At 36.8% G+C, this 27,989-nt stretch overlaps 1 protein-coding gene across 1 annotated transcript; it reads left to right on the top strand.

Moving 5' to 3' along the window:
- Window positions 1-15,852: 15,852 nt before the first annotated feature.
- CNGA1 (cyclic nucleotide gated channel subunit alpha 1) lies at window positions 15,853-27,977 on the top strand (the record flags this gene model as incomplete). Its single annotated transcript, XM_084233237.1, has 8 exons — window positions 15,853-15,973; window positions 16,691-16,807; window positions 17,763-17,825; window positions 19,734-19,775; window positions 19,865-19,975; window positions 24,375-24,482; window positions 25,199-25,305; window positions 26,563-27,977. Exons 1-8 carry the CDS (start codon window positions 15,867-15,869, stop codon window positions 27,975-27,977), a joined length of 2,070 nt encoding a protein of 689 aa, XP_084089363.1. The 5' UTR covers window positions 15,853-15,866.
- Between the last annotated feature and the right edge of the window lie 12 nt (window positions 27,978-27,989).

A 27,989-nucleotide genomic window follows, 5' to 3' on the forward strand; every position in this document is an offset into this window, starting at 1 on the left:
GGCGCCGCTTCGCTCCCGACCTGGACGTCCAAGTATATCCGGCCCCTGGATTCTGAGCGCCCTGCCTGGAAGCTTTTAGTGAGCAAGTGGCTGGGCTCTGGAATTCTGTCCCGATCCTCAAGCTAACGTTTATTCTGGGGACTTTAGAATTAGACTTTGCCCTCCTGTGTTATTATCAGTTTTTCCTGCTGTCCGTCTGCTTCACCCTCCCGACGCCCTCACCCCCTTTTCTGAATCATAGAGTTATTGACAACGAACCCTAAGGAAAGACGATGCACAAACTAATAATATAGCTAAAATTTACTGCAATATATTCTTGCTTTATCATGGCATGCAAGCGCTTTATATGCGGTAACTCGTTGCGTCTCCAAACATCGTCTGTGAATCCCCAGTTTACGCAGGAGGGACCAGAGGCAAAGAGTAAAGTTAACTTACTTAACCAACTAGTCAATGAAACCCTTGGTCGCAGGCTATTATGCAACATAAAATGGGTACAATTCCTGCTAAAACCTTCCTTGCTAAGACTGGGGTGCCTTCCTTCAGCACTGAAGCAAACATTCTTGCCTGCTCACCTTACCTTTACTCTAGGTAGTGGTCAACAGTGCTATTAACTTTATTACCTAAGAGTTTCATAGTAGGGGCCTAGATCTTGCTTTTCTTGTTCTTAATCTGATGAGAGGTGCGTTAACAAGTCAGCATAACAAAGGCACACTTTCACATGTGGATGGCTTTTTGGAGATGGAATGACATGGAGATGAGAATAGGTAAAAGTTGAGAGGGAGGAATAGTTTTGCCAAATGTGAATAACAAGTCTTAAAATTTAGATTTTTATTTAAACGTTTTGTATGGACATCAGAATTGAACATTTTGCCTTTATCAAACAAAGATTGCTGATGATAGTAAATGTGATCTAAAGTATTATTTATTGCTTATCTAACAGGCACTTATGTAGCATGCGGGCAAGCACTATTCTAAACACTTTATATTTGTTTTTTAAATCATCAGAAAAATCTTGTGAGGTACCATTATTAATCCTCAGATTAAGTAACTTGCCTATGGACACATAACTAGTAAGTTATGCAATGGGGTACGGGGTACTTACTAAGGGACCTGATTTTAGAGTCTGTATTCTTAATTCATTGCTAATTGGATATACTTTTTTTTTTTTATAAATTTTATTTTTATATTCCCCATACAATTGCAGCCCCCCATTCTGACCCCAATCCCTCCCCTCCCGCCCCCGCCCCCCTAAAAGTGTCTCTGGTTCATAGTTTTTTGTTGATTTTGATTTTCACTTTCTTATAGTTATTCATTTTCCTGGTCCCTTATTTAAGTTTTCTAGATTCCTGCTATGAGTGAGACCATCCGGTATTTTTCTTTTTCTTTTTGGCTTATTTCGCTGAGCATGATCCCTTCCAGCGCCATCCATGTTGCAGCAAATTGCATGTGTTTATCTTTTTTGAATGCTGAGTAATATTCCATGGTATATATGTACCACATCTTCTTGATCCAGTCATCTATTTTTGGGCATTTGGGTTGTTTCCAAAGCTTAGCTATTGTAAACAGTGCTGCTATAAACATAGGGGTGCAGGTGTTCTTTGGAATTGATGTTTCTGTGTCCTTTGGGTAAATACCTAGGAGTGGAATTGCTGGGTCATATGGAAGCTCTATGTTTAGTAGGTCCAGAAATCTCCACACAGCTTTCCACAGTGGTTGGACCAGTTTGCACTCCCACCAACAGTGCAGAAGAGTTCCTTTTTCTCCACACCCTCGCCAACATTTGTTGTTGCTAGTTTTTTTAATATGTGCCATTCTCACTGGTGTAAGATGGTATCTCATGGTAGTTTTGATTTGCATTTCTAATTGGATATACTTTAAAGGCAAGAATGTATCACTGAGATGATTTTTTAAATAACAGTTGAATTTTCAATTTCTTGATAAGGTCTATTTAGGTAGAAAGGCAATTTATTATGATTCTTGTTTTTCAGTTCAAAAATAAAGAGGAAAACAGTCAGAAAAAAATATTTAAACTTATTTTTAAGGATCACTGTTTCCCTTATTTAAATGGTGGCTAGAAGAACTTTTTAATGTATTTTTCTTCAAATGACTTTGGATATTATGCAGATGCAGCACCATAAATTGTTGTGAGTGACATTAATTTTTGGGATTTTTATTCCTAAGAAAAAACATGGTGTTTATATAACCAAAAGAATAAAATTCAGAAATCTCTATTTAGCTCACTCTATGACTGGGAAGAGTCCTTTCTTACTCAACTTAGAAAGTGAGAGTAAATGAGACCCTCTAAAGTGTTAGCTCCTGTCTTTTAAAATATGTATATTTATTCATTTTATTTAATGAATTATTAATATCATAAATTAAAATTTTACTGTAATTCTTATTAGTATTTTCTCAGATATCAGCATGGTTTATTATACTTGTGATTTCCCAGTTGCATTTTTTTTGTTGTTAAAGGATGATTTATTTATGCATACAAGAGCTGGGGTACAGGCCAGAGATGCAAGGGGTGAGAGGATTCACCAGACAGAGTGGGGAACAGAATAGGCAGACTGACTGAAATACACTGCTGAGGGGAGCAGTGGGTGAGAAAGGAGAGGTCTGCTGCACCATGTGGGTTGCTCCCTGGTGGAGGATCAAACTTGTGCTGCAGTGGCTGGTGATAGTTTCATAGTGCTGACACTTAATCCCTTGCACCACCAGGAAGGCCCCCCCCCCCGCCCCCAGTTGCATTTTATAATGCACCTTAGGGCTTCAATTGTTAAAATGTTTATTTTTAAAAAATACAAAAAGAGTAGATAAGGTGAATAAAGAAAACTTTAAAAAAAGGATTGGTTCATAATAAACCAGGAAGGTTAGTGCATGGAAATATAGCTGGTCTGTATTAAGCACTTAAGTGTCTATATGAAGTCAGCAGAGGAGGTCCTGAATCTAGAGCTCTGAACTTGGAATCAGCAGTCCTGGTTACTTCATGGAACACCTCTTTGTATGTATCCTCCACAAGGGCAGAAACTTGGTATTATTTACTATTGACTCTCGGTGCTTAGGAAAGAGCCTGGCGTTTAATACACACTTGTTGGATGGATGAATATGCATGCATTGAGCTAGACATTAGAAATACAATAATGCCTTCAAGAAGTTTACAATTCTTATGGAAGGAGGCAGACATTAAATTATTACATTAAACATGACAGTTGAGTATTATGGTTAAAAATGTTGAGGAGACATCATTGACCACTTTGGCTGAAGGTTTTGGTGTGTTGGAAGATAGACTATCAAATTAATAACTCAGAGTCCAGAGTCAGAATCCCTTAGATCATGTAATTTTCTAAATGAAAATACAGGAGAATCAATGTCATGTAAATGAGCATCTATAGTTAGAGACAGTTTAAATAGGATTATAAAGATTTACAGGGAGCTGACAAAGCAATACCAGGAAACAAACTAAAAGTAGCTTACTAAACAGATAATCCAATGTGGTTATGTTCTATCAGTCAAGGTTATTCGAGGTCTCAGGAAAAGAAACCTAGTAATGAACTGACTTGGTCAAGCTAATCATACTTTGGACGGGAAAATAAAGGAAAACAAACTTTTACTCTTTAAATCTAAAATTGAAAAAATACCCAGGATGTATGTTTTATATATGAAAACAACATTCCTACTTATTTCAGCAAAGAAATCATTTTTCCCCAAAGTCTTCCACTCCAGTTACTTTCCTCCTCAAATCTTAGGGCTCCTTGTATATGCTTCCTCAGCTCTTGATCACACTATATTGTAAGCATCTTTTCTTTTTCCTCTCTCTCCCCCTTGTGTTTAGTCTCTAAGGAAAGGGCTTGTGTGTGTTCCCAGAACTTAGAACAGTATAGGTGCTCAGAAATTATGTATTGAATGATTGAACACTTGAACAAACTGCATGCCTTTATGATGAATTCTCATTTTACATTGTTACACACACCACACATAAAACATATCCATTAAAAATTGAAATGAATTATTTATCTTGGTCCTATTGATGAAAATTATGATAAACTATTTAGAAATAAGGTGTCATTAATGGCTCTGTTCCTTTCCCTAAGTTATTTGATGAACACTTGTACCTAGCTATCAAGTGTCATTGTGATATATTGAATCTCAGTGAGGTTTGAGCAATATCAATCAGTTTAGGTGCATTTCTAGAGCTTAGAAAAGGGCAAGGAAGAGAGAGCACATATATTAAGTGTCCTCTTGCATACAAATAGTGTGCTATGACCTTGTTCCTTTTATCCTCACAAAAAAAATGAGGTAAGTATTCTATTTCTATTTTACAAAGGAAATTGAGGCACAAGAAGCTTATGTTATTTTCTCAAGGCTACAGAACTAATAAGCATATCCAGAGAATTAATAATATCCAGTCCATCCTTAATTATAGTTTTGAAAGAAGAAAGGTATATGAAGGAAGTGTGAGAACTTATGAAGGGAGGTGTATTTGAGATAAAAGGAATGAATCATACTGAACAGGTAAAAAGTGTGTGTGTGTATGACTCATTGGAGGAAGAGCTATTTTATAATGGCAGGTTCTACCATTCAGGAAGTAAGTTGGCAGATGGAAGAAAGGTTTATTAGGATCTTTGTTCCAACTCTTATTTAATTCATTAAATCATTTTAGAAAGCTTCAAACAAAAAGCTAATCATGTGAAAATAAACATTCTATGGCTATAAATTTCAAATCTTGTAATTTTATTTTTAGATATATTTGTTTTAATTACATCTTTACATATTTCATATTGAAGCTGGACTAAAAAAGAAAAAAAGATGAACTATTCCTAGTATATTTCAGGCAAATTTATGACAATAAGCTAATTATTATAAAATAAAGCATAAGTCTGCCATTATTCTTTTTAAATAAAAAAAGAACACTTCTTGTTTACTATGTCTTAAAAATTGTGATACATTTTTAATTTTTCTATATCTCATTTTAATCCTCACAGCCAAGCTGCAAGATATTACCATGCCTATCCCATCTAAACTGAAACTGAGGCTTAGAAGGTTCACTATTTGGTAGCAAATGCCAGAGGTGAATGGTGGAGACTGTGACTACAAAACCTGTGCATTTAAACCACAGGTGATATCACAGAAACCACCCCACCAAAGAGTGGGTTGTAAGGTTGGCTTGAGAGAGGCAGAGGCACAGTGAAGACTGACCTGAAGAAAAAAAGGTCTTCCATATTATACAACAAATACTAATTTTCTGAAAACTCCCTCCCAAGGAGTGTTATCTGGCTGAGAATATTAAGGAGGACCACAGAGTGACCACTTTCCCGAATGATAGATCCGAATTGGGTGACTAAGAAGCATTTAAAATATTTCAAAGGAAGCATTAATTAGATGTAAAGAACATAATAATAATGATTATAATAGTAATAATAATAGAAAAAATGATTTAAGCACCTATGTACAGATAATGTGCTAAAGGGTTTATGAGTGTATCCTTCTTATAAATGAGGAAAATGAATCACAGTTTGTGTACAAGAAGTGGTTTCCTAAATGTGGCCCTTCCTGTTAGAGACATACTGCTGACGAGGGTGACTTGGCCTGATTTTTCATGCTTTTACCTTCCAGATCACAAAGACAGAGTGATGCTGTGGAGTCATATAGGCCTAAGGGAAGGGTTACTAGAGGAAAAAAACCAGAACACCCAATTAAATCTGAATTTCAGATAACCATCAAATAATTTGTTAGTATAAGTTTGTCTCAGGCAATCTTTGTGACATACTTTTACTGTATTTTTATTCACTAAATCTGGCAACCCTTTATCTGGGTGTGAATCCCAGCTAATTCTGACACCATACTAGCCTTGTGTGATCAGACTTGTTTTGTGCTCTTGGGCAAATTACACCTCCCAGCCTTAATTTCTTTCTCTGTAAAATGAAGTTGATACAGTATATACTTCACAGTATTGTTTCAGGATTTAAAACATTTATTTTAGCACTATGAAAAGGTAAATTCTTTCCTGTCTTGAGAATTTCCCTGTCTATTTTTCACTTATTTTATTTTATAACTGTGATTTTAACATTAACTATCATTTAGCTTCTTTGGAAATGTTTGCAATTAAGTTCATAGAAATGCGTGTAAGATAAGGTCATACTATTCAAAGAAGCTTATTTTCCTAAGTGGATCATATAACTGCTTAAAGAGGCATATACTGTAAAGGATCTAGTACAATACATTTTGGCATAAAGCTAAATTGTGACATTGGTTAGTTTGGGGAAAGTTTAAAACTGGAATGGATTTGTGGAAAACATGCATACTAGCCTCTTCAGGGTATATGCTTAATTAAATGCAAGACTGAAAGAAAATGTCAAAATAGTATATTTGGTAAAATATTGATCAGTGAAAAATTAATTAAAATGATAGTCATTTATTCGACTTATAAAGTTAAACTTCCAAACAGGATTTCTGAAACTTATTATTGGCAGTACAAATTTACTACTTTGCTGTAGTAATATCTAAGAAAATAGTAAATAATCACAGGTGTACATAGCAATTTAAGAGCAAAAACATTCATTATGGAATATTTTAGGGCAGAGGAAAAATGTCCAGTGTCACTAAATACAGAATAATTAACTATGACAGAATATTATTCAATCTTAAAAAAGATGCTTTAGATAGATGTTTACTAATATAAAAATAATTACATATTATTAAATAAAATCAGAATTATTTTATTTAAAAGCCATATAAATATAAATATAGAAATTTTACATATACCAAATTATAATATTGGTTATCCCAGAATTTTAAGAAAAATATTTGTTTCATTTATTTATGAAGCATGATTTTAGTTTATAATTAGAAATAAAATATTACTAAAAAATTATAGAACCCAGAGCCAGTTTTCCAAAAGTGTCAGTACTCCAGGTATCTTGTAGAATTTCCTCTTTTGAGAACTTCCTAGCTCACAGGTTACAGAAGCCATTTAACTGAGGCAGTAATTGTTGCTGAGTTATTCAATGGCCATTTATTTAGCAGGACAAATACTAACTACTGACAAAAGACTGATGCTAATAGATTGAATCTATGAATTATTCTTTCAGCACACTTCTTCATCCTATTTTATTTCCTGATCATATGTTTTAAATATGCAGTTCAGACCACTGAATAAATATGTTCACTCTGTATTTTAGTAATTTTTAGTATGATGGCACCAAATTTAAAATTTTAATCATACTTTTTGAAACCTTAGATAATTTTTTAAAGATTACAACTCTGGATGAAATTGATAGCATAACTTTAATAAAATTCATCAGGCAATATTAACTTTGGTTAACTTTATTTTCAAATTGTTGAAATTTGGTGTAGTTTTGAGAAACCTCCTTTTATCCCTAACTCTCATACATATTAATAAGCTTGTGCTCAAGTGAAGGATAATGGTGATTTGGTTGCTGTTATTTTCATCTGTATATAAATCTGCAAATCCAATATTGACTCATGAAAATCCTCCTCTGTGAATGCCACAGAACTGTGTCTTTCCCTAGGAATGATTTAGAAATCTAGCCATTTGTGCGAGTTTAGAGAAAGAGAAAAGATCTGCGTGATTATTACTTGAAGGAAATTGAGACCTGAATTTTGACCATGGCAAGATTCAACAGGTTTGTTTTGGCTATACCTCTGACTTGCACTTCTTGAAGACAGATAGATTAAACAACCAAAGGTAAGAATCTGTGGTAATGATAGTTGTATTTCACATATGCTTACATTTATGTTTCGACTCATTAAAACATCAACTTTTTTTTTTCAAGGCAACTGGGATAATACATGTATATATTGTGCTATCATAAGAAAAATTATTTAGTTGCAGTCATTGCAATTATGATGGAGTGTAGATGTTTCTTTTCTTTGATTTCACAGACATGTTTGTGCAATAAAATCACTAACAAAAGTTTAAAAAATGTTGTTTATTATGGATTAAGTATTATGTAAGCTCAGAGATGTAAAAGTCAGAGTTCATTGTTGTCTGTTCTCAAGCCTGATAAGAGAGATTCTGACATAAATGGGTCATAACAAAGTAATGCGTCAGTGCCCTGATAGTAAGTGTACTATGTTAATGTGAATGGCTTGTGGCCAAAGGCAGCTGTAAGCATTCAGGCATCCGAATTCCAACCATAGAAATATTTGCCCTTTTCCTTATTCTTTATCTTTTTCACATGCTTTTTCCTCTGGCCAGTATACACATTTTTATCTGACAAACTCTTATTTTATCCTTCGAAATCCAGTGATATATCCTTGGCTTTGGAAAGCTTTTTGTGAATGTCCCAACTCAAAACAGTTGGACTATGCACACACAAAATTGTCGTAGCGAATTTTTTTATTATTTACAGGTTTTATTATTTACAGGTTCTGCATATTGCATAGAATTCTCTAGGGCAAGAAGCTTGTCTTAATCAACAATCTTATTCTTTTTCCCTTCACATTTCGGCAAGTTACACATGCTCCAAAAATGTTGAGAAGCAAAAATATTGATTAAGTACAGATTAGATTATTTGTAAACTGCTTGCAAATAAAAATATCAATACTTTTAATGTGTTCTTTTAAGGATAAGGTGTAAATTTGTAAGGGAAGCAGAAAAGTTATCCTAAATTTCAGATACTCATTGTTACTGACAAACTGTTATTAGAGTCCAGGAGTCTTATGACTTGGGTTTTATGTATTTATTTCCCTTTTTGCATGTTTACTTACCTTCATTATTACCATAAAAATTTGTATTTTCTTTGTCCCTGGGATTATAAAAAGAAAAAGGCAGTTCTCTGTCCTTAAGACACTTAGAGAATATTGGGAAAGTAGAATTTTCACATGCAAACATAAATACAGAACGAAGGAATATTTAGAACCAAAGGCATGATTTAAAATACAGTCAGCACATATAGTGGAGTGAAATAAAAATAGATTCCATGGAAAAAGGAATTCTAAGTTATACTTCTCAAAAACACCTATCATCAGCTTGCATTTCTTGAGAAATTCCATGGTGGAACAGATTTTGAGTGGGGTGACAACTGTAACATAAAGCAGGAAAATCCCTGCTTTACAAATCCCTGCTTTACAAATCCCTTCAGTTAATCAGAATTAGTTAATTGTTGCAGCCATTGTAAAATTCTGATTACTTTCTGGTTCAGTGGAGAAAGTAAGAAAGATAACACGTTAAGGTTTCCAACCACTATCGAAAGTTTTTTTTTTTAAAGATTTATTTATTTATGCATACAAGAGCTGGGGTGCAGACTGGAGGTGCGGGGTGGGGTGGTGAGAGAATTCATCAGAGACAGAGTGGGGAACAAAACAGGCAGACTGAGTGAAATACACTGCTGAGGGGAGTTGCAGTGGGAATCAGGAGAGGTCTGCTGCACCATGTGGGTTCCTCCTTGTCCAGCGGGGGATCGAACTTGTGCTGCAGAGGCTGCGAACAGCTTCATAGGTTGCATCTTTACTTACAGACAAAACAACCCTCAAAACCCAAAATTTTATTTTATGACAACTTCTTTGTAAACTTTCTGTGGATCATGAAGGTGATGGTATAATAATACCTTCTTTGGTGATATTATTTCTCCCTGAGAAAGTACTGTATTTTCCTTTTAAGTTGACAACTAATTTAAGTTGTCAAGCCTGACAGGTTCTTGTATTTGATGTGGACATACAAGGGTGTTGCAAGGGTGTTGTGTCAGCTCTGTTTTCGTTTTTCATGGGAATCATAGCTTGCTTGTGATCCTGTAAAGATAATTATTATTTTTCTTTAATAGTTGCTTTGACAAATTTGGCAAAGTGATAGTTCAGGGGAAGAGGGATTAAAGAAAGATTATTTTAATCATTTTAGCTTTCTTTGTCTCCATAAGAAAGTTGGTGGTTGTCTTTCTCTTCCTCTGAGTTTAGGAATTATATCATAATACCAACTTGCCGCGGACTAACGCAGCGGTAGACTTGCAGGACTGTCTCAGGATTTGAGAAACTGTGAGGATGCTCAAGGAATCGGCGCATAAATGACAGACAGACACACAAATGCAAACAGACACACTTCAAGAGTGAAGATCTGAATGTAATTTGCTCAAAATCATCATACACTTTTATACCTTTTTTAACAATAGATGATTTCATACAATTTAATTCTTTCTCAGCATAAAATACTTTGTAAGGCATAAGACATTTACTTCATTATTCATGTGCATGTGATCGCTGTTCCATGACATGGCACAGTAAACAATCTCCAGGTACTGAATCTACACAATCACTTTTGCCTACACCGAACAGCATTCTTTAAGCTAGCTTTTCTTGATTCGTATCCCAAAACCACAATGATCAAAAAGCATTAATATTTACCTACTGGCACCTCCTACTTTTAGTAATCACGAGCAATATATTCTCTACGTAAGCATTTTGATTTTTATGGTGTTGTCTCATGTGAGAAGTATTATGATTATTATAAAACTACCATTGCCACACACTATTTTCTTTATCATGCATTTCCTGAAACTGATTGTACACATATAAGGAAAAAGCAAAGTAAGTGAAAAAAGTAGTATGATTATAAACAGGTTGCTAGGTTGCTTCTTATTCTGAAACAATGGCTATCTGACTAATGGTAAAACTGCTTTGTAGGTAATTCCATCAGGCTTGTTTGCAGGTGACGCTCTTAGCAGCCTTGTTTCCATCAAAGGAGGGGTTAATTACTGCGGGCTTGTTGCCTAAATTAGGCTTATAGGCATGTGGACCTTGTTTGATCTGAACGCCAAAGTTTATCATAATGAAGCCCCTCGGGGACTGCGCCTGTCTTAGGTCGTCAGGAGTCACAGACATGAGGCTGGCCAGTGCCTTCTTTAGTCTGCCCCCGATCTTACCCGTCATTGACTGTCCAGTCCAGCGCACAGGGGAAGGGGGTCTTACTCACTCTGATGTGTCTGAGTGAAAGCCTCCCTCTTTCCAGTAAGTTCACTGGCGTTCAGCGGCAGAGGCTGCCGCACCAACTCATACTAGTTTCAAAATTATATATATGTATATTTATATATTTTAAATTAGCTCTCTATAGAGAGTCATTACAATAGTCAGGGCAGATATCATCGTCTCCAATTAACAGAAGAAGAAACTGAAACTCAGAAAGATAGCTGCTAAGTTGCACAGGCAATTTCGTGAAGAGCTGGGGCTAGAATCCAAATTATTGCCAAGTAGAAAACTGCTGCTTTCAGGGCCTTGCTGACTCTTCCTTGCAGAGCAGGCAAAGCCTGTTTTGGATGGTTACACAACTCCAGGAACATTGTTAAATATTAAGAAACAACTTTAACTCTGCAGTTGAATGCTGAGATTGGCAGGGACTGGAAAGCATATATTAAAGCAAAAGTGCTGCCATAAATTAGTTTTGCTCTCAAATAAAAGTCCTATTTAACAATACTACTTCCCCCTCATTAAAAAAATAATTAGGAGCAAATACAGAACACAAATAAGAAGCTAAAAATATTGATGATCCCACCACTGAAACCTTAACATCTTTTACATTATGATGTTTATTCTTTCCATGCACATATATACAATTTTTAAAAAAATGAAATGAGGGCATCCCCTGGTGGCGCAGAGGTTGAGCACTGGGCTGTGAAACTGCCCACAGCCTCTGCAGCATCGGTTCAATCCCCAGCCGCCGGGGAGGGTCCCACATGGCATGCAGACCTCTCCTGCCGCCCACTGCTCCCCTCAGTAGTGTATTTCATCGGTCTGCCTGTTCTGTTCCCTGCTCTGGCTCTGGTGAATTCTCTCACCCTTCCACACTTCTGACTGTACCCAGTGCTTGTATAAATAAATAAATAAAAAAAATGAAATGAAATGATAAATGTTGCTTAACAATATGCTTTTCCCCTTAACATTATATTGTGAATATTTTTAAAAGTTGCTAAAAATGTTCTTTTGAGAGAAAAGATATTGAGATGTATCCTTTTATTATAAAATTAATACATGCTGATTATATAAGATGCAGACACTATGGAGATGTATGCTACTCTCAATAAGTAAATGTTGTTTAGTGCATATTGTTACACATAATTTTATGAGGCTATATCAGCAGATATATATTTTTCTCTAGAAAAGCTTTGACCTAGTGAAGAAGAGAGCTTACTTATTGAAAAGGTACATATTTTGCTAATTAGTTTCAATATGACAAATTATGTATAAGTAATAAATACATCATTTAAAACAATATTTAGGGACAGTCACACATAATTCCACTCCAGAAATATTCAACGTACAAATCCCTATACATGTTGAATCATTGACAATCTTTAAGTAATACTTAGGTAATATGAGTGTTCTGGTCTACATAATGTATACAGGATTGTCCTTCTCAAAGATGATGCTTTTAAAGTCTTCCTCAATTCATTACTCAGTTTTATCCAATAGTCATTCAGTTCTTGTGTGACATAGTATATAGCTTATTATGAATCACAACATAGTTATGATGACAACTAAATGAGAATGTAGGCGTTAGATTGCTTTGTAAGTCATAAACTGGTAAACAAATACTTTGCTATATGATTAAGATAGTTTGCAGATTAGTAAAATGCACAAATGACATTTGTATATGGTAGAATTTCATGCTGATTAAAGAAAGGTAAAATTAAGAAGCAATTAATAGTCAGAGCACCAGGGGTGCATATTCACTTGGGGTTAATAATAATGCCTAGCACCTGGCAGGTGTTTATTATTAAAATGTGTTGACTATTGAGTGGATGAAAGAACCCAGTAAAAAAAATCAGCCAGGAATATAATCATCTAATTCACAAAGAAGAAATCAAAGAGATTAATAGACAAATGAGAATTTGTCTAACCTCACAAGTAAATGCAAATCAAAAACCATAGTCCAAATAAACTTTAACTCATCAAGTTTTCATTCATCAAACTTTAAAATTGGACAATGTTGGGCCTCCTCGGTGGTGCAGCGGGTTGAGCCAAGTGCTGTGAAGCTGTCCACAGCCTCTGCAAGCAGGTTCGAGTCCTGGTCAGCCAGGGAGATTCCCACATGGCGCAGCAGACCTCTACTGCCTCACCTGCTGCACCCCTCAGCAGTGTATTTCAGACAGCCTGCCTGTTCTGCTCCCCACTCTGTCTCTGGTGAATCCTCTGACCCTCCCGCACCTCAGGCCTATACCCCAGTTCTTGTGTAAATAAAAATAAATCTTTAAAAAAAATTGGACAATGTTTTGGTCAGGGTGCAGAGGAAATGGTATGCTTGTAAAGGGCAGCAATTTGGCTGACTCTAACAAATTGAAACTAGAACAAGCAATTCCACTATCTGATACTTACTTAAGAATCATTCTTGCACATGTGTTCAAAGAGACATGTAAAGGATTTTTACTGCAGCACTGTTCACAAAAAACTGAAGTGAACCAAATATAAATAGAAAAAAGGAATGAAATAGGAGCATATATGTTACAATATTAACAAACAATATTAAAAGAAATAGTCCTATGCATATTAACATAGATAATTTTCATAACATAATTTTGAGGGAAAAAAACAGGTTACAAGATTATCACAGAGGAAGATACTGCTTTATAAACTTCATTAATATAACTGAGATTAAACTGTGTTGTAGATGCCTCGCTAGGTCTGGGAAAAGGCCTAAAGGATACACAGCAAATTTAAGTATTGGTTACTTCTGGAGAACAGGGAAGGGAGAAGACAAGAATAATACTGGGTGGCTTATTAAGAGGGCTTTAACTTTAGGTATAAAATTTTATTTTTTTCATATACCACACAAAGTAAATTTTTTTTTAAAGAGATGATTTTTTTTAAGTTTATTTATTTATACAAGCACTGGGTACAGTCAGAAGCGTGGGAGGGTGAGAGAATTCACCAGAGCCAGAGCGGGGAGCAGAGCAGGCAGAAGGACCAAAGTACACTGCTGAGGGGAGCAGCGGGTGGCAGGAGGGGTCTGCGTGCCATGTGGGACCCTTCCTGGCGGCCGGGAATCGAACTGACACTGCAGAGGCTGAAGGCAGCTTCGCAGCCCGGCGCTCAACCGCTGAGCCACCAGGGTTGTAAATTTGATAAGAGACAGAAGTTAACATTCTTAATTACTGGTGCTAGAAATATGGATGATATTTTATACTGTCTTGCATTTGGAAATGGGGCTCACTCTACATATACAAAAAGTAATTAATTTTCATTATACAAAAAATAAAAAGTATAAAATATCACTCCTTTCATGCCTATTGGCAAATTAAGCAGAGGCAGGTTTCTCTCATATACACGTGCACACACACACACACACACACATACATATATGTACACCTCTTTTTTTCTACACATAGTAGTATATATTTGAAACCTTCCAATACCTATTCATATAGAAGTTATTTTTCAAAACTACACAGCACTTCATCCCATGGAACATCTCTTTGGGAGGAATTAAATGGTTGGAAGGGAGAGGGAAAGGAACATTGGGGCTTTGTTGCAGAAGAAAGGGTAACAATTCATTAGACAGTGGTGAAATGTTGAAAGCTCTAGAACACGAATATAAATGTTTAAGATTTGAAAGTTAAATTTGAGAGTATTTTGCATGCTGAATTGAAGGTGAGATTAATGAGGAATAACTCAGTTAAAATTCTTAGTTAAAGACAAGCAGTAATAAGCACCTGACACATCCTAGTGGTAATTAGAATGAAATGTGGTAACGTGGGCAGGAGCAAATGTGAAATAGAATATATAGAACTTGACAGTGACTGGATGGGAAGGAAACAATCAAAGGTAACCAACTCCAAGTTCTAAGTGGATTTGAAGGAATGAGAAAACCAAATAAACAATTCTTCAAACAGAAATAGGAAAGCCAGAAAGAACTGATTTGATGGAGAAAGAAGTGAAAGTTCATTTTTGGACACCAGGCTTTGTAGTGGATGTCTCAGAAATTCAATGAAAGGAGTTTAGCTAACAGGAGGTATTCAAAATGTCTGGGATAAATTAATGAATGACATGTGATGCAGGAGGTAAAGTAGGTAGTCAGGGCTGGATATGTGGAACTGGAGAGATCTGCATGAAAGTGAAGGCTGAACTTTATGGATGAAAATGAGTGAAAGGGTAGCTCCTCTGTTCTCTTCAGTGTAGGGTGCTGGATATGGCGCCGTGCTTAGGTGATGTGAGTGCTCTGGGCTTCATGATATATACAGAAATCTGTGTTACTAATTGCTATCACTATGTGGTACCACTATTACAGATGGAAGGACACAGTGAAAAACATTGCTGGAGCAGACAACTCTGGCATTTAGGAAGTTGGGTGGTTGAGAACATATGACTGATTGATGAAAAAGGTGAGTTACCCATCCATGCCACCTGTCTAGTGGCCATGAGACCATCGGGTACTAATATCCTTGTTTACTGTTTTGACATACTGCACCAGAATTTTATGGGCTGGAAGAAAGTGAAAAACAGAAAAAGTAAGGGTTCAACTCTGGCTGCCATTACTGGGAAGTGGGTGTGGGGATAAGCAACAAATGGATTGTTAGTGTTTTTGAAGACTGTGAATCAACATACATCTGTGTATACTGCTGAATCATCCACGGTGTTGTAAACCAATTTTACCTTAATAAAAAAAAAGTATTTAAAAAGAAAGTCAAATAACAAAAAAATACTGTATTGCATATTTGAAAGATGGTAAGAGTACATCTTAAAAATCCTCATCATAAGAACGATTATTACTATAGTCTTAGAAGAATGGTAGATTATATTATATACACACATATATCTATCTATCTATCTATCTATCTATCTATCTATCTATCTATCTATCTATCTATCTATCTATAATGTCTTTCTATTAATAAGACTTCTTTCTCTCCAGATATTAAACTAACATGAAGAAAAATAGCATCAGCACACAATACAGTTTTGTAAACATTCCCAATGTGATTGTTCCAGATATTGAAAAGGAAATAAGAAGGATGGAAAATGGAGCATGCAGGTAAATTCATGTATTTTTCCATGCATTTTTAATACCCAACCACAGTTCTTAAATTTAACTGGATTTAACTTTAAAATTTAACCTTCAACTTTGAAACTTAATTTAGTGAGTTTGTTTATATTTTTGAAAAGCATTGTTTGTCTAACAAGTGAGCATAGATGTTATTGTGGTGATTATTTAGAGACACCTATGCCTAATATTTCCTTTATCTGTGACAAGGCCTGTCCTCATGGGACATTTCAAATCTAAAGGGATATCATTGTCATCAATAAATATGGGAAAAAACTCATATATTATGAGATAATGTTTTAAAATTATAATTTAAAGTGTTTTCCCCATAAACAAATGGAATGTGTATACATGTGCTTGAATTTATTTTTAGTGGAAGGAAATGCTATTACAAATTAGTTCATCAACTGTATAATATGACCTAAGACATAGATTTCAGACTTTCTATTTGAGAAATATTAACATCAACCAAGGCATTAAACAACTGATAGGTGGAAGACTTAGAAAGTAATTTCTCAATTATAAACATTTTACTGAATTGTGCCTATAGCTTACTTATGTTTTCTGTTTAGTGTTCATTTCACCCTAAAACCTGTGTGTGTTAATTTGAGAGCGATGAGATAACACTACCCCCAATGAGAAATTTTCCTCCTGTGCAATAGTTTAAAACATGGACCTAATTTACTTCTGCTTCCCACTGGGCCATAGCTCCTTTTCTGATGGCAATGACAGTGCCTCTGTATTTGGAGACTCAGAGAGTGATACCCCGCATGCAAGGGATTCCTCTAGAAGCACCTCAGGCAGAAGGGGAGGACCATCACAGAGGTGAGTAGTGTGATCTCTTTCTCCATATCTATTTTTAAACTATGATTTGGATGAAAGGAAGGTCTCTTCTTCTCTCTAAGAGCTTGGCAAATGCTCCTCCTACCCAGTCACTATGTAGGTACTTGGGGGTAACTTGTTGCTTCTGTCTTACCTTTTTCCTCTCTTGGAAAGCTGCCACTGCCTGATGCTGACAGTGATGATGATGACGACCCTGATGAACTTTCCTGTTCATGATGCTCAGAGTCATAAGTACTCTGGCTGTTCATTTTCCCTGAGGCCTTATCTATCCTGTGAGAAACCTCAGACCCCAATCTTCTTTGATTTACTCCTTCTTGTTGACCCTTCTTCCAGCTTCTGGAAGCAATTGTAGTGAGAGGGGTTGGCTGTCATTTTCTAATGCTCTGTCCTATGTGATCCCACATCAGGGAAGGAAAGCACTGATGTGAATAACTAGAAGAGAAAAAGTAAAAATTCCTGATAGGAAATAAAGTTGTCATGGAAGCATCAACTTTGAGGGTGTGGAAGGACTGTGGTGTGGGTATGGATCAGGGACTCCCACCCAGGGAATGTATTTAGTTTTTCATTGTTTTTTCTCCTTCCTATTTTTTCCCACTGACCTCACCTCACTGTTTTTATGTCTTTTCTTCTTTTCCTGTCTTTTATGACAATCGAAGTCTTAACTCTCTTGCTGGAAGTTAGAAGCATCCCAGTTTGGCTCATGCAAGGCTAATTTTTGGTGTGAGTCTTGACTAGTTGGCATTTAGTCATCTCTTTGGTTCATGGCACTGATACTCATCAACTCATGCTTCATTGAGCTTCTGTATTTTCAAAAATGTTCAAAACAATTGTTAGTAGTGAGTCAAAACTGAAAAGAATGTGTTCAGTCTGTTTGCTTTCATTGGGCATTATATAGATGTTGACTATTAGGAATTCACTGTACTTTTTCACTTCTCAGGGATCAGTACCTGCCTGGTGCCATTGCACTTTTCAATGTCAACAACAGCAGCAATAAAGACCAGTAAGTACATTTGTAACAGAAAATCAAACCTATATTTTAAGGAAAGTAGGAATTCACCATTAAAATGGTAGGAATATATCTGAATCTGGCAGATCTTTATTAGGCAAATTCTAATATAATGGCAATATCATTCTATTATTTTGTTCTTTGGTTATTTATTTCTGAAAAATGTTGCTAACCATATTAAAAGTAGTATTTATTTCCTCCTTTATTTGAATACATGTAGAAAAATCTTGTCTATAGTGTACATGCAATTCCATCTCCTTGTGGATAAGGGTGGCTGGCAAAAATAACTGAAACATTATAATGCTTTCCATTTCTGAGCCGATAGAAAATTCACATTTTCTGCAAACAACTCCTCCAGGATTTTTGTTTTTCTGTTTTCCTAGTTAATGGGTAAACTAAGGTCCCTGACAACTACAGCAGGCCTTAAGGGTTCAATTGAAATTCCTTGCTTCCTCTAGAATGAATATGCTCACCTTGGCCAGTGCTTCTTCTGGCCTACATGGTTTACTTGGTGGAATGAATGAAACAGACCCTCATCTCTAAAGAATTTGAATCCCTGGCCACCATGCCCTCCATGGGTGACAGCTGCTGTATTTGCCTATTTACCACTAAAATTCAGCTGGGCATACTAAAAGACACCATGATGGGTCCCCTGGGTGCCAAATATATCCCCCCTCCATTGTGTAATTAACAGCACTATTAACTTTTGATGATCAAGGTCAATTACTTTTACCAATTATAGTAACTCCCTTTTTGCCTATTAGCTTCTTGATTTGAGAGGTCTGAAGTGACTGGGGAACAGTCACAGCTTAATGCTTAAACACCAGGAACCCGAAGCCCAAAGAACCTGAAGTTATGGACATGAAAATACACATTCCCAATATGAATCCCCCCTTACATAGATTCTTTAGTTCCAAGACTCATGCATTCTCTGTAGGCATACAGTACCATATAAGGTCACTGATTAAGCGTATGTACAGTGTCCTGGAGGATGGTGCTTCATTTTCCTCAGGTATCAAATCTGCAACAGAATCTCAGCTGTGTCTTCAAAATATTGCTCCATAATCCATTAGGTCAGCAGCTTCTGTATGGTGCCCATAGGATATGGCCATAGAGAGGATTCCATACTCAGTGTCCATTGACACACCTCCTTTGCTGTGAAGTGAGTTCCTCAGTCCAACATGGTATCATACTCTAAGCTACTGGAAAGTGGCACTGGTCAAAGTCTTGTGGCAAAACAACAAATTAGTACTCATAATACATATTGATTCAAATCAAGATATTAAATGCCCCCTCCATAAGAGAAGGGATATAATGAAATTAACTTGCCATTAAGTGACTGACTGCCTTCCTTAAATTATGTTACTAAATTGGAATCAGAGCTTAGAGGTCTCTGTAACTGACAGTTTACAACAGTTGCAAGATCCCGTTGGGGACCGTTGTGTTGGATCCATACAGAAACTCCTGCTTAATGCTACGGTTGCTTCGTTCACACCTACATTGTGCCAGCACTGGACATGCTGATGCCAGGGGCTGCCTGTGTCATCTGTCCACTTAGTTTCTTTGTGTCTTCTCCATTGCATTTGCTCTTTAATGGACATTAATGTGGGATGCAAAGACTTTCAAACTTTGTGCTCACATGTATAAATTCTTTCTGTCTGCCTGTTTTCTAAAACTATGTTTTCCTCATCATTCAATCTCTTTCTGCCAGATCCCCAACCAAGCAGCCTAGTATTGTGACTGCCTGTGAACCTTTGTATAGTCTTAATTTGAGCCAATTCTTTTTCCACACAAAGTGGGTGATTATTCACTCTTCAAACTATGCCATTGGAAGATTAACCTCTCTGCTTTTAGGAATTAGAATGTAATTTGATTATGTGACAGAGATATTGATTTTTCTAGAGAACCACAAGAAAAAAAGAAAAAGAAAAAAGAAAAGAAAAGGTAAGTTAGATTTTGGCATGAATGACCCCATATTTTTCTGTTCATAATATTTTCATATTTTAATACTAATTATATATCTCACTTTTCAGCAAGTTGGATGATAAAAGTGAAGATAAAAAGGACCCAGAAAAGAAAAAGAAGAAAAAAAAAGACAAAGAGAAGAAAAAGAAAGAGGAGAAAGGCAAAGATAAGAAGGAAGAGTAAGTATTTTCACTGGTATTGAAATTAGGAATTTGTGATAGGTTTTGGATGCAGGGATAATTTTCTGAAACTTAATAGTACTAGCAAGGAAGCCCTGTGTAAAGTCTAAGTAATTGTTCTCAAATGCGTATTTTAAAATGTTTCCAATTTTTAGCAATGATAGCCTTATTCTTAGTTTTCTCATTCAGGTTTTTTTGTTCCAGTTAATTCTGTTCCACAAGTTCTGGCAAAGGTAAACTTATAATTGGAAGATGTTTAGGTTTCAAAGAGAACCAGGTTCCTAGGATCTTACCATTAACTTTTAAGATTGAAATAAAAGCATAATAATTTTATTAATATTTTTGTGTAATAAGTTCTGCATGGCATATACTATTAAGAAGTCTCATTGCAAAAGCCGTGTCTAATTTTGAGGGCAAGATGAATGCTATCAAAACACCACCTAATTTCTGGCCCTCCCTGCTGGTGCAGGGGTTAAACTCAGCATTACTAAGCTATCTCCAGCCACTGTAGCCTGAATTGGAACCCAGCCAGGGAGTTGACCCACATGGCAGAGCAGACCTCTCCTATATCGCCCACTGCTGTCCTCAGCAGTGTATTTCAGTCAGTCCACCTGTTCTGCTCCCCACTCTGTCTCTGGTGAATCCTCTAATCCACCTTCTCCCCCCTGACCTCTGGCCTACACCCCTGTTCTAGTATGCCTAAATAAATAAAATAAATCTTCAAAACAAAACAAAGCAAAACAAAACAAACACTAGCCATTTTCTGATAGTTCACGGGTCTTCGTGGTGGTAATTTTATGGGAACAACACCTAAGATGAGAAATCAAGCATTGTACAAAAATAAGCAATGATGTAAAATATATAAATAAATTAAAAACAGGGCCTCCCTGGTGACGCAGGCGGTTGAGTGCCGCTCTGTGAAGCTGTCCACAGCCTCTGGAGCGTGGGTTCGATCTCGGCCAGCCGGCGAGAATCACACATGGTGTGGCAGACTGCTCCCCTCAGCAGTGTGTTTCATCAGTCTGCCTGTTCTGCTGCCCACTCTGTCTCTCGTGAATCCTCTCACCCTCCTGCATATCTGGCCTGTACCCCAGCACTTGTATTAAAAAAAAATTAAAAACAAACAAAAAAACCACCAGCCATTTTCAATGGTCTTTTTTATTTTTATTTTTTTTAATTTAAATAATAAATTTTATTTTTATATTCCCCCATACAATTGCAAACGCCCCATTCTGACCCCAATCCCTCCCCTCCCGCCCCCCACCCCCCAAAAAGTGTCTCTGGTTCATAGTTTTTTGTTGATTTTGATTTTCACTTTCTTATATTCATTTTCCTGGTCCCTTATTTAAGTTTTCTAGATTCCTGCTATGAGTGATACCATCCGGTATTTTTCTTTTTCTTTTTGGCTTATTTCGCTGAGCATGATCCCTTCCAGCGCCATCCATGTTGCTGCAAATTGCATGTGTTTATCTTTTTTGAATGCTGAGTAATATTCCATGGTGTATATGTACCACATATTCTTTTTTTTTTTTATAAATTTTATTGTTATATTCCCCATACAATTACAGCCCCCCCATTCTGACCCCAATCCCTCCCCTCCCACCCCGCCCCCCTAAAAGTGTCTCTGGTTCATAGTTTTTTGTTGATTTTGATTTTCACTTTCTTATAGTTATTCATTTTCCTGGTCCCTTATTTAAGTTTTCTAGATTCCTGCTATGAGTGAGACCATCCGGTATTTTTCTTTTTCTTTTTGGCTTATTTCGCTGAGCATGATCCCTTCCAGCGCCATCCATGTTGCTGCAAATTGCATGTGTTTATCTTTTTTGAATGCTGAGTAATATTCCATGGTATATATGTACCACATCTTCTTGATCCAGTCATCTATTTTTGGGCATTTGGGTTGTTTCCAAAGCTCAGCTATTGTAAACAGTGCTGCTATAAACATAGGGGTGCAGGTGTTCTTTGGAATTGATGTTTCTGTGTCCTTTGGGTAAATACCTAGGAGTGGAATTGCTGGATCATATGGAAGCTCTATGTTTAGTAGGTCCAGAAATCTCCACACAGCTTTCCACAGTGGTTGGACCAGTTTGCACTCCCACCAACAGTGCAGAAGAGTTCCTTTTTCTCCACACCCTCGCCAACATTTGTTGTTGCTAGTTTTTTTAATATGTGCCATTCTCACTGGTGTAAGATGGTATCTCATGGTAGTTTTGATTTGCATTTCCCTGATGACAAGTGATGTTGAACATTTTTTCATATGCCTGTTGGCCATTTGCATTTCCTCTTCAGAGAAGTTTCTTTTAAGCTCTTCTGCCCATTTTTTGACTGGATTATTTTCTTTGTTGTTGCTGAGTCTCATCAGCTCTTTGCAGATTTTTGTGATCAGTCCTTTATCATTAGTGTTGGGTGCAAAAATGTTCTCCCAGTTGGTGGGGTTTCTCTTTGTTTTTGTTATTGTCTCTTTTGCTGTGCAAAAGCTCTTTAATTTGATGTAGTCCCAGCTGTTTATCTTTGCCTTCACTATCACTGCTTGGGTGATGTGTCTGTAAAGATGTCTTTGATGTGCAAATCACGTAGTATTTCGCCTATATTTCCTTCTATATATTTTATGGTTTCAGGTCTTATGTCTAGTTCTTTAATCCATTTTGAGTTGATTTTTGTGTATGGTGTGAGGTGGTGGTCAAGCTTCATTCTTTTGCATGTAGCGACCCAGTTTTCCCAGCACCATTTATTGAACAAACTTTCTTTGCTCCAATGCATATTCTTTGCTCCTTTGTCAAAGATTAGTTGACCATAAATCTGTGGGTTTATTTCTGGATTTTCTATTCGATTCCATTGGTCTGTATGTCTGTTCTTGTTCCAATACCATGCAGTTTTGATGATTATGGCTTTGTAGTATAGTTTGAAGTCTGGGAGTGTGATGCCTCCATTCCCTTCTTTTTTTTTTCAGGAGAGCTTTGGCTATTCGGGGTTTTTTGTGATTCCATATGAATTTCATCAATAATTGTTCTATTTCTTTGAAGAATGACATTGAAATTTTGATTGGAATAGCATTGAATCTGTATATTGCTTTTGGAAGGATGGCCTTCAATGGTCTTTTTTAAAACAAACATTTGAGAGTTACAGTTTCAGAAGGGTAAGGCTGAGTGAGATTTGCAAAGCTATATTTTTACTTTTCCACTAAGGGAACGCTGCTTTCTAAGTTTCCTTAAACTGTTTACCAGACAATGGTTCAATTATTAGAAAATTATTAGGCGCCTCCCTGATAGCACAGGTGGTTGAGCACAGCACTGTGAAGCTATCCACAGCCTCTGCAGTGCAGGTTCGATCCAGCCAGCCAGGGAGCTACCCACCTGGCGAGGCAGACTTCTCCTGTCTCCCCCGCTGCTCCTCTCAGTAGTGTATTTTGGGCAGTCTATCTGTTCTGTTCCCCACTCTGTCTCTGGTGAATCTTCTCACCCTCCTGCACATTTGGCCTGTACCCTGGTTCTTGTATGCATAAATAAACAAATTTTTTAAACAAAGAAAGAAAGAAAATGATTAGAAGCACTTTAAAGCTGGGCCTCCCCGGTGGCGCAGCAGTTGAGCACTGGGTTGCGAAGCTGCCCACAGCCTCTGCAGCACCGGTTCCATCCCCGGCTGCTCCCCGGCCACTGGAGGAGGGTCTCACATGGCGCGCAGACCTCTCCTGCCGCCCGCTACTCCCCTCAGCAGTGTGCTTCGGTCTTTCTGCCTGCTCTGCTCTCCGCTCTGGCTCTGGTGAATTCTCTCACCCTCCCACGCTTCTGACTGTACCCAGTGCTTGTATGTATGTATAAATAAATAAATAAACAAACAAACAAATAAATAAATCTTAAAAAAAAACACTTTAAAGCTGTCAAAAGGGAAAGTCCTTAGAATATAGGCTTGATACTAGAAAATATTTTAAAATTTCTTTTGACCATATATTTTTTTCCTTTCCTCTTATCCTCTACTGCCACTCTTAATCCTTCATACACACTTATAAATAAATACATTTTACTAGGTATGTTATATTCTCCTTTCCATATAGATGAGAAGGGAGACATGTGATCCTCCTCTCAGTGTAGTTCTGGTTGGTTTATTACCTTGCAGGGGGGTGGCAAAGGCCTCATTCAACTATTACCCCATAACCTTCCCAAGGGGTCTCTAGAATTTGCCTCAGAATTTGCCAGATCTACACCACTCTTCCCTCTCAGTGACTCAAGTGACAGAAGTATTTACAATCACTGTAAAGCAAGGATTTCATAAATTCTAAAGCATGGTTGAATGTAAGATGAACAAGTTCACTAACTACCCCTTAACATACCATATTGGATATGTGGAAAAAAAAGTTCCTATTTCTTGGTAACTTTCCTATTTATTTCTAATTGCTTGCTAGGGAGAAAAAAGAAGTCTTGATTATTGACCCATCAGGAAACACCTATTACAACTGGCTGTTCTGCATCACCTTACCTGTCATGTACAACTGGACTATGATTATTGCAAGGTGTCTATACATTTTCATGGGTCTTGACCCACTTCTAGTTTCCAAGTTAATGGACTAATCAGTTTGACCTACAGCTTTCTCTACCAGAGGTTGTAAAGAGAGGCTGTACTATTCTTAATGTGTGTTCCTGAGGTCAGGAGTAGGTTCTTAGTAGCTTTGGAACTCCATGCAGGGATGGGGCAGAGGAGGGAATTTTAAACGTTTGATGGGTCAATTATTTAACTGGAACTTTGGGGAAAACTTCACACATTTTTGACCTGCAAGAAAAAATATTCCCAAGAGTAGAAAAAGATCAAGGATCTAGGTTGTTCGAGAGGAAGATGTGTCTCCCAAGCAACTGCACAGTTCCCTTTATTTTAGACAGTCAACATCTTTGCCATCCAGGAACAAGTGCAATTTCCTGAAGCATTTTGGGTATAGAGAATCAGTATAAACCTGTCCATCAATGTGTTTCACCCACATTTTGACTTTAGCTTGAGACCATTTATGTTTTCACAACGTCAACTATTATTGTCGGAAGAATATTGTGATTCAGAAGTATGAGAAAACTCACACTTGACACTCAAAAGCATTGGGGAAAGCCAGGACCAAATGGACTAAAGGACCCTCCTCTCCTTAGTGTGGGATATTTCTCTATGTGATAAGAAATATGCAAAGAGGACTTCTATTCTAATTGGCCCTCATTTCATTTTATTTATACTGTTTTTCTTTTTCAGAGCGTGTTTTGATGAACTTCAATCTGATTACCTAGAATATTGGCTCTTTTTTGATTACATATCAGATTTAGTCTATCTTCTCGATATGTTTGTACGAACAAGAACAGGTAAATATGCTCTATTGTGGCTACTTTGTAATTTCATGCTTTTATCTCTGTGATTTTCATTTCTTCAAATATTTTTTAAAAATAAACTCACAAACATCTATTTTAGAGAAAAAAGCATAGTTAAATGCAAGAGTATCATATGCTCACTCACAAGCGTTACCACTGCAAAGGATTCAAAAGGACTTTACTAAGCAAACTTTTGAATATGGATTGGTGGTTTTCCTACATTATCCCATTCATTGGGCTTATGCCAGGTGAGAGGAATAGAGACAACAGAAATATTCTGCCAGCTCTGCAGGAAAAGAGTAATTTCTATGTAGCAAAGAATACCTTGAGACATGGGGAAAAATACCATTGTACCCAACAGGGAGGTACTAGAAATTTTATAAGAAATAGAACAGATGTCCTTAACTCAACTATGTTGTTCATAGTGAGGCAATATTAATAAAGGGACAGGATATGTTAGCTTTCTATTTGAAGTATTCTTGTTCAGTAGGTATAAGCTCATTCTTTACACATACAAATGTAGCCAGAGTACACAGAACAGAGTTTTTAAGAAACACTATGTGTAATAGGGTCGTTCTCTAAATATCAGTGTGCTGGAACAATACTGCCATTGTTCTGTGCTATTTGAAGCTTTGGTAGTCAATATGGGAGGGAATGTTTTCCCTAGTGTTACATATCAGTGTGCTGACATCCTGGATTTTATACGTAAGGTAAATGGTAGCAGTGGAGAAGGTACAATCCCATATGTCTAAGCCTGGGGGGTAAGTAGGGGAGATAAAAATGAAGCCTTGGGGGATATTTATGCTTCACTTTGAAGGGTAAAGCATGAATATGCATGATAGATAAACAGTAGGCCAGGTATCCAAGCTTCAAAGGTAGGGTTGGGCTTCTGACAATAGAGTGATGAGCGGCATTAAGCACAGTGCTAGGGTGTTGAGGAAATGCTCCTAGAACACTGTTCATAAAAGGAATGACTTTGGCTGGATGGGCATGACTCTAGAGAGGCTTGTATATATTGTATATGTGTGTTGCATGCATATGATTTATCACTTTTGTATTTAATGAAGTTTTACTTTTTATTTCTGCAAAAGAATATTTTCCAGCCATATGTTGATTAGTACTTGTACCTTAACATTAATTGGAAATTGATTCTTGTTTTGAATTCAGTGAAGTCCATTTAGAATTAAGAAGACTTCACGATGCTATTGAGAAGGAAAAGTACTGAATCAACTTTGTTTTTTTTTATTTTAGGCTACCTAGAACAAGGACTGCTGGTGAAGGAAGAACTTAAACTCATAGAGAAATACAAATCAAACTTGCAATTTAAACTTGACGTTCTATCAGTGGTACCAACTGATCTGTTGTATTTTAAACTAGGGTGGAACTACCCAGAAATTAGATTAAACAGACTGTTAAGGATCTCTCGTATGTTTGAGTTCTTCCAGAGAACAGAAACAAGGACAAACTACCCAAACATCTTCAGGATTTCTAATCTCGTTATGTATATCATCATCATTATCCACTGGAATGCATGTGTGTACTACTCTATTTCAAAAGCTATTGGATTTGGAAATGACACATGGGTCTATCCTGATATTAACAATCCTGAATTTGGCCGTTTGGCTAGAAAATATGTATACAGCCTTTATTGGTCTACACTGACTCTGACCACCATTGGTGAAACACCACCTCCTGTGAAGGATTCTGAGTATATCTTTGTAGTGGTTGATTTCTTAATTGGAGTGTTAATTTTTGCTACCATTGTTGGCAACATAGGTTCCATGATTTCCAACATGAATGCAGCCAGAGCAGAATTTCAAGCAAAAATTGATGCTATCAAGCAATATATGCATTTTCGAAATGTAAGTAAAGATATGGAAAAGAGAGTTATTAAATGGTTTGACTATCTGTGGACCAACAAAAAAACAGTGGACGAGAAAGAAGTCTTGAAGTATCTACCTAATAAACTAAGAGCAGAGATTGCCATCAATGTCCACTTGGACACACTCAAAAAGGTGCGCATTTTTGCAGACTGTGAAGCTGGTCTGTTGGTGGAGTTGGTCTTGAAATTACAACCCCAAGTCTACAGTCCTGGAGATTACATTTGTAAAAAAGGGGATATTGGACGGGAGATGTACATCATCAAGGAAGGCAAACTCGCCGTGGTGGCAGATGATGGAATCACTCAGTTGGTGGTATTGAGTGATGGCAGCTACTTTGGTGAGATTAGCATCCTTAACATTAAAGGCAGCAAAGCTGGCAATCGAAGAACAGCTAATATTAAAAGTATTGGCTATTCAGATCTCTTCTGTCTTTCAAAAGATGACCTCATGGAAGCTCTAACTGAGTATCCAGATGCCAAAGCTATGCTAGAAGAGAAAGGGAAGCAAATTTTGATGAAAGATGGTTTATTGGATATAAATATTGCAAATTCTGGAAGTGATCCTAAAGATCTGGAAGAGAAGGTTAACCAGATGGAGGGGTCAGTAGACCGCCTACAAACAAGGTTTGCTCGGATCCTGGCTGAGTATGAATCAATGCAGGAGAAATTGAAGCAAAGACTAACCAAGGTTGAGAAGTTCCTGAAACCAATTATTGACACAGAATTTTCAGCTATTGAAGGCTCTGAGGTTGACAGTGGGCCTAAGGAATCTATACAGGACTGAAAAGCTACTTAT

Source organism: Talpa europaea (genome assembly GCF_964194135.1).
Source record: "Talpa europaea genome assembly, chromosome: 5".
Taxonomy (NCBI): domain Eukaryota; kingdom Metazoa; phylum Chordata; class Mammalia; order Eulipotyphla; family Talpidae; genus Talpa; species Talpa europaea.